This window comes from Octopus bimaculoides, chromosome 7, assembly GCF_046866305.1.
Source record: "Octopus bimaculoides isolate indiv1 chromosome 7, ASM4686630v1, whole genome shotgun sequence".
NCBI lineage: Eukaryota > Metazoa > Mollusca > Cephalopoda > Octopoda > Octopodidae > Octopus > Octopus bimaculoides.
This window is the reverse complement of record NC_142934.1, coordinates 18,184,531-18,196,870: the sequence shown is the minus strand read 5'-3', so window position 1 is coordinate 18,196,870 and position 12,340 is coordinate 18,184,531. Positions and strand designations below refer to the sequence as shown.

At 36.0% G+C, this 12,340-nt stretch overlaps 1 protein-coding gene across 3 annotated transcripts in view; it reads left to right on the top strand.

Moving 5' to 3' along the window:
• LOC106873886 (transcription initiation factor TFIID subunit 2) overlaps window positions 1-12,340 on the top strand; it is a 45,493-nt gene that overhangs the window by 18,728 nt on the left and 14,425 nt on the right. For all 3 annotated transcript variants that reach the window (XM_089354882.1, XM_089354883.1, XM_089354881.1), the window contains 9 exons: window positions 1,115-1,207; window positions 2,194-2,255; window positions 3,897-4,011; window positions 5,803-5,912; window positions 6,621-6,686; window positions 7,270-7,402; window positions 9,399-9,518; window positions 10,822-10,962; window positions 11,451-11,561. In XM_089354882.1, the coding sequence (XP_089211008.1) occupies window positions 1,115-1,207; window positions 2,194-2,255; window positions 3,897-4,011; window positions 5,803-5,912; window positions 6,621-6,686; window positions 7,270-7,402; window positions 9,399-9,518; window positions 10,822-10,962; window positions 11,451-11,561 (951 nt within the window). The remainder of the gene's footprint in view (window positions 1-1,114; window positions 1,208-2,193; window positions 2,256-3,896; window positions 4,012-5,802; window positions 5,913-6,620; window positions 6,687-7,269; window positions 7,403-9,398; window positions 9,519-10,821; window positions 10,963-11,450; window positions 11,562-12,340) is intronic.

Sequence of the window (12,340 nt, the reverse complement as noted above, 5' to 3'; positions counted from 1 at the left end):
TCCAGACTCCAGCTGTCTGTTGAGGCTTGGTTTCTATGGCTGGACGCCTTTCCCAATGCCAACCAATTAACAGAGTGTGCTGGGTGCTTTTTATGTGCCACTAGCGTGGGTGCATTTATGCAGCACCGGCATGGGTGCTTTTTAAGTAACACTGACACTATATATACATGTGTGTGTGTGTGTGTTATTGTCTCCTCTCATAAGACTTTCATTGGCTTGGGTCTATAGTAGCAGGCACTTGTCCGAAGTGTTGTAGTGTGGGATTGAACTCAAAACCATGTGGTTGGGGAGCAAACTTCTTAACAATGCAGCCACACCTGAGCCTATGTTGGAGAAGATAATTCTCACGAGTCGAGCACTCCTGTTTACAATAAATGAGAATTGAAATTCTTTACCAAAGAGAACTTTATTTCTACTATAACAGTGACCACATTTGTTCTGACAAACTGTTAACTCTCTGGAATTCCCTTTTTTTCCATATTTTTCCTGCATCTATTGATGAGGTACATAAACAGTTTGGATCTCACCAGTTTTGGAAGGCCTATAGAATCCTTGGTACAACCCCTTACTCCAGATCAAAATGCCAAAAAAATCTGCTATGAATGGTAACCATTTTACAGCCAGCACATGGACATTTTTTCTCCCTGCATTGATCTGTTTACATCTCATATCTCTACCCATGATGCTGGTTCTTGTACAGAGTTGTTACCTTCAGTTTTCATTATTAAGCTGATAAAGGCTGTTAACTGGCAGAACTAATAGTATATTTGACAAAATGCTTAGCAACATTTCTTCTGGCACTTGGAGCTCAAATCCCACCAAGGTCATTGTTGCCTTTCATCCTTTTGTGATCAGTAAACTAGAGTACCAGTCAAGTACTGGGGTCAATATAATTGACTTACACTCTTCTAAAATTGCTGGCCTTGTGCCAAAATTTGAAGCAATTATGAGTCTGATGTTTGAAACATTAATTAACATGAAATTTGTATCATAAAACCAATGACAGTCTTGGCAGGTTTGATTTGGAAAGGGGTTAAAAAAAAATATTCAATTTTGTTTTCTTTCTTTGATTAATTAATTTACTTTTTCTCTTTTTTAAAAATTTCTTTTGCAGGTTTTTAACAAATTACTTGCTCTTGCATTTACGGCATCTCAACAGAAATATGGATCAAATACCTGGTGTAATGTACTGTTATCTACAAATTCTGTAAGTTACAAGACAAATTTCATTAAACTTTCAATATCAGGCATCGCATCACCTGCATTACAGAAGCATTGCATTCATGAAAATTTTTGCATTAGCACAGAGTTCTGTTACCATCACCACCACCACCATCATCATCATCATCACCCTTTAATGTCCATCTTCCATAAGATGCTGAATGTGTGTTCAATACGTACATGTATGTTGAAGACAGATTTGTATTCTTTTGACCGTTACACATAAAAAATTACAGTTTCATAAATATACAGAAACAAATTCAAGAAGTTGAAATGACGTGAAGTAAAAAGAATTAAATTTCTACATTAGTTTATTATGTACATTTTGGCATTTATAGAACAGTTAGAAATAAAGTCATTTTGTCGTAGAGAATTACGACTTAACATTTACACTAACTAATCTTTCATTCTAACTACAAGAGTTCACAACAATTCAATATTGTCGGATTTGAGTACTGAACATGGCATAAATATTAGCCGATACTCAAGAGGGTGAGTGTCATGGATTTGAATGGTAACCCAACGATCACTTGAGAGTTAGTGTTGTGGATTTGAGTGACAGTCCAACGATCACTTGAGAGTGCGCATCGTGGATTTGAGTGACAACCCAACGATCACTGGAGAGTTTTCCGAAAATCAGGGTTTTTATAACTGCTCATACACGAATTCTAGAACCGTACTTCATGAAATATTTCTTTAATGAAAGTTCCAAATTCGTATATGGGCAGTAATTTTCAACCAATGAGAAATCAATAATTTCTCCCACGTTCTCTCTCTGCCTCTTATGATTGCTACAATATCATGGAATCAGACACAATTTCTGGCAGTTTGGAATCCAAAGTGTTTCGATAATTTTTCATTTTCTATTCAATTAAAAATGTAAAAGGTTGTTTTGATGGTTTTGTTGCAGGTTTGTGTATCATTTTAAAATTATTTTATTTTTTATTTATTTTATTTTATTTTATTTTTCAGTTTTTAAAGATAATATCAACTGTAACTGGCAAGGATATCCAACCTTATATTGAACAGTGGGTGTATCCTTTTATTGAATTAACCCCTTGTTTTTGTTACTAAAAGAGTTTTATATATAGTTATATATATATATAAACATAATTGAGGGATCAGCAACAGTTGCTTCACCACATACCAAAATTTAGAAATAGCAGTTAAAGTGGTAAAACTCCGGAGTTTTAGCACTTTAACTGCTATTTCTAAATTTCGGCATGTGGCGAAGCAACTGTTGCTGATCCCTTAATTATGTTTATAAATTTAAAAGAACTTTTAAATAAGTTCTTTACCGATAATGGTTTTTACATACCGAAGTACTTGGTAAAAATTATTAATTATTAATTTATTAATAAATTAATAATCCTTTACCCTTTTATTTGCATATATATATATATATATATATATATATATATATATATGTATATCTTGATTGGCACACTTGAACTAGCTGTCAGGAATGTCTTCACTCTGCAAGTCAACCATCATCCAATTTATTTATCATTTCTTCATATTTATCATTTTCATTATCCAATCTATTCTATTTATTTGCTTTGTTATTAATAGTAGTGGGATTGTCCAGCATTAAAGCCACTGTGGCATGACATTGCGCCTGCTGGTTGGGACACTTCATTTGTATGCTTCAGATGTGCCTCCCCTGCCAACTCCTTTTCATGGAGTTAGCCTCAGGCACCAGACCACACAAAGCCCTCAAATTCAGTTTCTGTGACCAGCTCAAGGCCACTCTCCTCCACTGCTCCAGTAACTCAAATATCTAGGAGACAATTGCCAAGGGCCACCCAAAGTGGCAGCATGTCATTGTTGAGAGAATTGATTTGATGGAAAATGTTGTTGGCACTCCGTCGCTTACGGCGTCGAGGGTTCTAGTTGATCCGATCAATGGAACAGCCTGCTCGTGAAATTAATGTGCAAGTGGCTGAGCACTCCACAGACACGTGTACCCTTAACGTAGTTCTCAGGGATATTCAGTGTGACACAGTGTGACAAGGCTGACCCTTTGAATTACAGGCACAACAGAAACAGGAAGTAAGAGTGAGGGAAAGTTGTGGTGAAAGAGTACAGCAGGGTTCGCTACCATCCCCTGTCGGAGCCTCGTGGAGCTTTAGGTGTTTTCGCTCAATAAACACTCACAACGCCCAGTCTGGGAATCAAAACCGCAATCCTATGACCGTGAGTCCGCTGCCCTAACCACTGGGCCATTGCGTCTCCACAGATGATGGAAAATAACAGACATCAAAAGGTAGAGATCTGACATTGAAGACAAAGAGTAACTCGCACTTCCTTGTCCCCCATTAACTCTCCCCTGTGATAAATGTCCTCAGCTCTTCTATATTACTCTTGGCCTGAACAGCCACCTTGGGAACCAAGACCCTTTGCACCCATCAATATGAAGATGCTCAATTACTGGTTACAAGTCTACTACCCAGCAAATAGTAGGTTTATCAGCAGGATTTCTGTAGATAGTTAAAGAGGGTACTCTGGTTGATAAAATTCTTCCTGCTGATCTCTTTTTCTTTATTCACAGGGATACTATATATAAAGACAAAACTTTTATATCTATAAATTATATAGTGTTGAAGTAGTTGTTTGCTGATATATTCTGTAGTACTGTATAGTGTTACATCCAGTGGTCCTTAATTCGTCGTCAGATGTCAGAGTGGCTGTGCACGCTTCATGGGGAATTTTGTGTTCAACCGCAAAAGGAATGTAGTTGAGCTTGAAATCAAACAAGATTATACAGCTAAAGGATCCTTGAAATATGTGGTAAGTTATTATGATGTCACATAACTACTATTCACTGTTGTTATTGTTGTTGAACCCCAGTTTGATGCAGTAGCTTACACAGACGCACATACAGACACAGACAGACATATATAAATGTATATTATATAATATATGCTTCTCTTTGGTTGTTGGGATGTATATCATCATTGTTTAACATCCGCCTTCCATGCTAGCATATATATATATATATATATAGGAAGAATTCACAAAAAAACAAAAGACAAAGACAGGTGGTGTAGAAAACAAACAGATGTATTAGTATAACACTCGGGAATTGTAAAAGTCTTTAACGTTTCAAGCTTACGCTCTTCCACAGGAAGAAACAAGGAGAAAAAAAAAATGTGTGTAGTGGTTAGCGATCATCATCATTTAACATCTGGGTATATGATATACTAGCAAATGCACTCATCCTTTAGATGGTTTAAGTTGCTTTGGTGGTATTTTTTCCCCCAAATAATTGAACTACCGAGAAGGTTTATGAGTAGCACGGCAATCTTTGTTCCCGATTAACCTAGGAACGGAAAATCAAATTGAAGGGTGGTTATTGTGGATGTCATTGTATTTTAATGATCATAGAACATATAAGTTTGCGAGTGATGCAAAGTAGAGCTACTGAAGTGTTTTGGGAGTAGATTACAGATAACGACTTCAAAATATAGTAGTTTTACAAATTTTTTGTTGCATAATCGTGTCAAATTCCATGATGCAGAAGACAGAATCGAAAAAAATTTGTAAAAATTCATAAAAATAAAAGAAGTTATGAGGGGTTTTAGCACGTGCTTACATCATGACTCTGCCCAAAACTCTTATCTTTGGGACGAATCATATGCGATTAAAAAAGGCTTGAATGATAATGTTAAAATGTATTTGAAACAATGGACAACAGTTTGAAATATCATAATGGATGGGTAAATAAGCATCCTTTATGTGAAAAAATGCAATGGTAGGTAAACAAAGGCAACAATAAATAGAAGAGAAGGAAGGGAACATCACCTTTCAAGTAACTCAGAATAGGTAAAGGTAAGATTGCCAAAGTTTAATGCAGTTAAAGTATGGAGATTAAGATTGTTTGGTATTGGATATTCATCACGTACAGTGTTCCTAGTCAATTTAATAAACGTTGCAGGTGGACAGTCGAAATAAATAGATAAAAATCCTTTCACTTTTAGAAAAAGATTTAAGAAGTATGGAAGACCCTACATACTAAAAACTATGTCCATTTATGCAGGAGCTCTGTACAAAATGTTATAGTGCATGGCCATCCTCGGGACATATGTAATGTGTGTGTAAAGTTTGGTGAAAATTGGTTGAGAATTGTGGAAATGTATGCTTTAGTCATTATTCACACACATGCTGCGATTTGTATAAACTAGATATATATATGTATGTATGTATAGAATATGTATATGTATGTATAAAAAAAATATATATGTATAGAATATATATTTATTCTTTTATGCATTTCAGCCAAAAGGCTGTGGCCTTGCTGGGGCACTGCCAGTGTTATCACCTTTTCAGTGGCCATTCTTATGCGATTGGCTTTTTGGTGAATGAGGGAGTTTGCCATTGCTGTCCTCTTTTGAGTTTCTTGCTATGATGTAGGTTGATCTGTGACCTTGGACAGCAGGAAAGGGCGCCTTTATTGTCATGACATTTTTATTTTCATTTCTTTTCGCTTATTAATTCCTGTGTTATTCTACATTATTCCTTTCCAACTAATTAACCTATTAACATCGCTTGTCTCATTTCTTATTCCCCATTTCATTTCAGGGTCCTCTCACTGTGATTATTCAAGAACTAGACGGCTCTTTCAGTCACAATTTCAAAATTGAGGAAAACAAAACTAAATTTGAGATTACCTGCCATTCCAAAAGCCGGCGGTGAGTTGACTGAAGACTTTGTTATTCTCTGGAAAACATCTTGCAATCAGTTATTGGTTATTGTTGTTCTTTTTCTTTTCTCTCCCATTCCTTGATCTGTGCCTGTTTCTTCAGTTATTCCATCCTATTTCTAGTTCAGACATTGTATTTCTTGGACTACATCACTGAATGTGGCCTTTTTAAAATTTTGTTTTTCTATGTAAGATAGTAGTGTAATTTGAATGAGGCATAGCTGCTCCTTCTAGCAGGTTGGATAACTTAAAGGACATATCCCAGTTGAAGCTATTTTATGGTGCAGTTGTCTTTTTCCTTTGCTTAAGACTACTGCATTTGATAGCTTACAAGGTATATAAGATTAGAAAATGTCTCCTTCATTTTAGCAGGCCCTGTCTTGAACCACCATTTGCTAGTAACCTTAAGCCTAACCGTGAGTTTATAAGTCACAGGCAAATTTTCTGGGACATTTTTGTCAAAAAAGAATCATGCCTTATAAACCATCAAATATGATAAATTAATTTCTAATAAAACTGAGAGAATATTCTCAAGAGATTTACTACTTAATATATGCTAGTACTCTGGCATATTCATTGAAATCTATTTTTCTCTACATTGCATACATTCCATAATGATGTTGACAGAAGTTGAGGAAGTTTGAAAAATATCTAATTTGTTTTTCCCACTCATTTATTTTTGTTTGTTGTTTTCCAGAAACAAAAAGAAGAAGATTCCGTTGATGACAGGAGAAGAAGTAGACATGGATCTCAGTGCTATGGAGTAAGAATATTATATGCTTGTGTTTATTCTATAAATATATCAAAGAATTAGAATTGTTCTTTTAGATTCTTAACCAATTCTTAACCTGTTTTTGATACCCAACCTGTCTGAGAATACACTTTGTTCTATGATAGAAACTTTCTGTTTTATAGTGATCTAAATTTAAACCTTAACAAAATTTCATGTTACTTTATGTTCCAAAAGAAACATCAGATTAATAATGTCAAAATTATTTTACTAAGTTCTTCATTATTTTCAAAATTAATTGAAACAAAGACAATGAGAAATATGGAGAAATATGCCTGCAAAAAGGTTAAAGTAATCTAATTTAGAACCTTCTCAAAATTTTTCATGTTTATGTTCCAAACACTAGCCTAACAATGTCAAAGTTATTTTACTAAATTCCTCATTATTTTCAAAATTAATTGAAACAAATTCAGTGTACTTAAATAGAAAAATGACGACAAAAGGGTTAATTCTTATATTCTTTAAATTCTTACATTTTTTCTATACTATAGATATCTTGTTGCTTTATGTGTATGTATATAATATTTTTCTTTTTATGTTTTTAATTGCTTTTTAGTGCTGATTCTCCTGTTTTGTGGTTACGTGTGGACCCCGACATGACGCTGCTAAGACAAGTTGCTTGGGAACAGCCTGACTACATGTGGCAATATCAGCTGAAATATGAACGTGATGTAGTTGCACAGTGTGAAGTAAGTTCAGCATTGGGTTTCCTTTTTTTGTCTTTTCTTCCCTAACTTCTCCTGCTAAAGGAGTTTCCGATAAAATAAATTCAGAAAAGTAAAAAGAAATAAACTATTGTAGAAGACTTGTTCTAGCCATTTAACTTTTCAAGTCTTGCATTGCAAGACAGGTGTGTGTCAGGGTAGCTGAAGAATCAGAATGGTGCATCTGGGAATCTTGTAAGGGGAAGCACTGGGTAGATATAATGTTTTTACACCTCTCTCATAAGAGAGAATTTTCTCTGCATGGTAACTGCAGTGAATTTGTCACAAACATATTTTAACTAATCTAAAGTTCATATGGGTGACACGTAAAAGCACCCACTACACTCTCTGAGTGGTTGGCGTTAGGAAGGGCATCCAGCTGTAGAAACTGCCAAATTAGATTGGAGCCTGGTGTTGCCATCCGGTTTCACCAGTCCTCAGTCAAATCGTCCAACCCATGCTAGCATGGAAGGCGGACGTTAAACGATGATGATGATGATGATGATGATGATGATGATATATTTTATATATGCTTTTGTGGCATACACATTATGCTCTTTTTGCCCCCCCCCCCCCCCCCCCCCTATCTTTATGGCAGTGCTACTCAAAATGGTGGTCTGCAAGCCATCAGCCGCCGGTACGCAGTGAGTTTCCAGAAAAGAAAGCAACATTGTAAAATGCTTATAAAATGCTGATGTAATATTGTATTATTTGTTTACAGAATATATATAAGATTAAAAAAATTGTCAACTTTTATTATATTCATTATATATATTGTTTCCGGTATAAATTAATATTATTAAGAATATTATTAAGTCCAACCCATGCTAGCATGGAAAGCGGACGTTAAACGATGATGAGGATGATGATGATTAGAAATATTACCGGTCCCTTGCACATTGGAAAATGAAAACTGCTGGTATGCAACATCAGATAGTTTGAGAAGCACTGTTCTATGGTATACTCTGGCATCTCTTTGTTGCCCTTCATCACCTACCCCCTTTTCTCTCACTGCCCTCTCCACCAAAGCTTCTCTGCCCTCTCAGTACCCTTACACATTTTTCCTCCTCTTACCCACACCCATGACCCCAATCCATATCTCTTTCCTTCAATGACTCCATTAGGATTCCTTTCCACCTGAGTCATATTACTCCCTTCCTTTTTCCTTATCCCTCGCATACTCACCCCTTACAAGGTTGGATAGGACTAGATCAGCCCCCTCCCCGCCATCCTTATACATCCCTCCCTATCACCTTTTCATTGTGTCCCTCCCTTTTTGTCAATAACCCATATCACTAACCCCTCTCTCCCCCTCCCCTGTTCCCCCCGCCTGACTCTTTTTTTACCATTTCTCATCCTCCTGTCTAGAATCATTACCCACTCTCTATTTTATTCTCATTAAGTTATAGGGAGCCATATTGGGCCCTTATCATTGTAAGTTGGACCCTAGTACACACTGTAAAATGGTTGTTGTTAGGAAAGGCACCCAGCCATAGAAACCATTGGAACATAATGCAGTCTTCTGATTTGTCAGATCCTGTTAAACTGTCCAACCTATGCCAGCATAGAAGACGGGTGTTAAATAATATATGTGTGTGTTTGCAAGTGAATATCGTGCCAGTGGCACGTAAAAAGCACCTTTCAAGCACTGGGCCTCATGGAGGTAATGAGACCTTTGACATTATGCTGTGCTTGAGAAGGGAGACTCATTGAGCCATGTGAAATGGTAATTGTGGCAGATACTGGTGTCGCGCAACTGGCACCTGTGCTGGTGACACATAAAAGCACCTATTACACTCTTGGAGTGGTTGGCGTTAGGAAGAGCATCCAGCCGTAGAAAACCATGCCAAATCAGACTGGAGTCTGGTGCAGCCCCTCAGCTTACCAGCCCTGGTCAAACCGTCCAACCAATGCCAGCATAGACAATGGATGCTAAATGATGATGATTTTAATGCTGCTACTGTTTTCCATCTCTTTCAAGGCTATCGCTGCTCTAGTTGCCTACTCAACACCTGCAACCCGGATGGCTTTAACTGATACCCTTGAGAATGAACAGTGTTTTTGTAAGGTTAGAATGGAAGCATGCTTCTGCCTTGCCAAAGTAAGTGAATGACTTTTATTATATTAATCACTATAGCTAATATTTCCTTAAATAGACATGAATGAATATTTGGAAATAAGCAAGAAGAAGGTTTATAGCAGGGGTTCTCAAGCATTTTTTTTCTATGGACTCCTTTGATAACTATTTTATTCTGGTGGATCCCTATTGTCATTCTGAGTTTAAAAACTAGTTTTATATAAATATCTTCCAAAATTCCTATTTTGATTTTCACAAGTTAAAGTGTAGGTTGACCTGTGTAAAATGTTAGGGAAAGCAATCTAGCTGTTGCTTGCAATACACACCAATATTTACATCTAAAGCAAAATTTTTTTAGGGACCCCATAAAGTTACTCGTAATTGTGTGGTGTCTTTCCCAGAGGAATATGGATTAAAAATCAGTATTTACTTTCAGTTTTCTGGTGCCTAAATATTCTTAGGCACCTGTGATGATGGTACATATAAAGCACTCTTTGAATGTTGGGCCTCACAGAGGTAATAAGTGACCGAGACCTTTGAGAAGACTTGTCAAGCCCAGTGAAATTGTAGTCGTAGCCGATACTAGTGTCCCATAACTAGCACCTGTGCTAAAAAAAACACCCATTACACTTTTGGAGTGGTTGGCATTAGGAAAGGCATTCACTTACAGAAAGCATGCCAAATCAGATTGGAACCTGGTGCAGCTTACCAGTTTCAGTCGAACTGTTTAACCCATGCCAGCATGGAAAGCAGATGCTAAATGGTGATGATGATGATGGTGGTGGCAGCTACGACAGTAGCTGCTGTTGTTGTTTTTTTAAATTTTTTTTATTCAAGACATTAACATCTTAAAAGGCACCGAGTTCCAGTATATATTGATTGCAGATTTGCCCAGATTTTGTATTTTGGAGACATTTGCATCTTGAAAGGCACCATTTTCTACACTTATTATTTGCAGTCTTACTTAAGTATTCTTAGTCTTGTATTTTGAAAACATTAACAACTTATAAGGCATTCAGTTCTGGTGCTTGTTGTTTGTAGTCTTACCTATGTGGATGAAGTCTTGTATTTTACCAAAGTTGATAAGTACTTGATTGACCAAAATGAAACAACAACTTGGCTTGTTGGGTGACAAATTGATTGCATAACATCACTTATATTAGACTAATCATTAGGGAAATGAAAGAGGATGTCAGAAAAAAAAATTCATTGCTCTATGTTGTAGCTAGTTCCCTCGAGTTACTTTGACAAAGACAGGCATGAATCATGCATGATCTCACTTTTCCTATTTATTCTGTCAATGTGAGAAATCAATGTTTATTTGTAGGTTGCTAATGCCATGGTGTCAAGCTGGGCCGGACCTCCAGCCATGATGACAATCTTCAGAAAGATGTTTGGGTCCTATTCGTGTCCAATGATCATTCGACAGAACAACTTCTCTAATTTTCAGCAATATTTTTTACTCAAAGTAAGAAAGAGTTTGTATTTTTCCTTGAATTGTTGTTGTTGTTATTGTTGAGCCCCTGAGGCCGATCCCAGCCAAGTAGATCAAAGAATCAGAGATGATACAGCCTTGACTATCATCTAGGTTTTTATTCATCTTTTTTTTTGCTTGGCTTTGTGTACCTAAGATAACATTATCCAATATGTTTTATTTTCCTAAGACACAGCTCATACCCAATAGATTTTTGCTGCTATTTCTAGCCAATTCAGTGATCACATAATGGTCCCTTTATTGGCTCATAGAAATCATTACTTGTTTCAAATTATTCCTTTACTTGTCTATTTTCTTTCCTTGTTTCAGTCATTGGACTGTGGGGTACTGCAGTAAGTGGTTAAAAACAAATTTAGACCATTCTTCAAAATTCAAAAAAACCTTTTGTTTTTGTTATTGAGAAGTGTTCTGCATTTACCAAATTACCTTTATGAATGCTTCTGCTTTTAATTTCATTACAGACGATTCCCTGTGCAATGGCTCGCTTACGTAACATTCACAATATTTGCCCCAATGATGTACTGAAATTTCTTCTTGACCTCTTCAAATATAACGATAATTCTAAAAACAAAGTAAGTTGATTGCTTGAATAAGTAAATATTACTTCTGAGTCAACTGAAAATATACAGAAGAAAGCAAAAAAAAATGTTATTAGTGATTGGTTTGTGATTGTATTTTTCATGCATTTTTTGTATCTATATATATATATATATATATATATATATATATATGTATTTAATTATATGTATTTATTTTATCCTAATAAATAATAATTCGGATAGAATAAATGGGTTAATAGAAACCAAGGTAGCAAAGATCACAAAATAACTGGTGTAATTCCTGTTAGTGAGGCAGAAACTCCTTGATATTTTGGGTATTTGAGTATATATAAAAATTTAAGGAATGGAGTAAACGCACGTTATTACTGCATACTTTATTCCGACATATGTTTTGAAGAATTACAATTTATGCGATCCATAGGAATCGTCGATGTTAAAAATGTAAACTTCTCCTCAGGTTCCCATACATTCCCTGAGGAGAAGTTTACATTTTTAATATCGACAATTCCTATGGATCGCATAAATTGTAATTCTTCGAAACATATGTCGGAATAAAGTATGCAGTAATAACGTGCGTTTACTCCATTCCTTAAATTTTTATATATATATGTATGTATGTGTGTGTGTATATGTTTGTGTGACTGTGTTTGTCCCTCCCCAACATCGCTTGACAACCGATGCTGGTGTGTTTACGTCCCCGTAACTTAGCGGTTCGGCAAAAGAGACCGATAGAATAAGTACTAGGCTTACAAAGAATAAGTCCTGGGGTCGATTTGCTCGGCTAAAGGCGG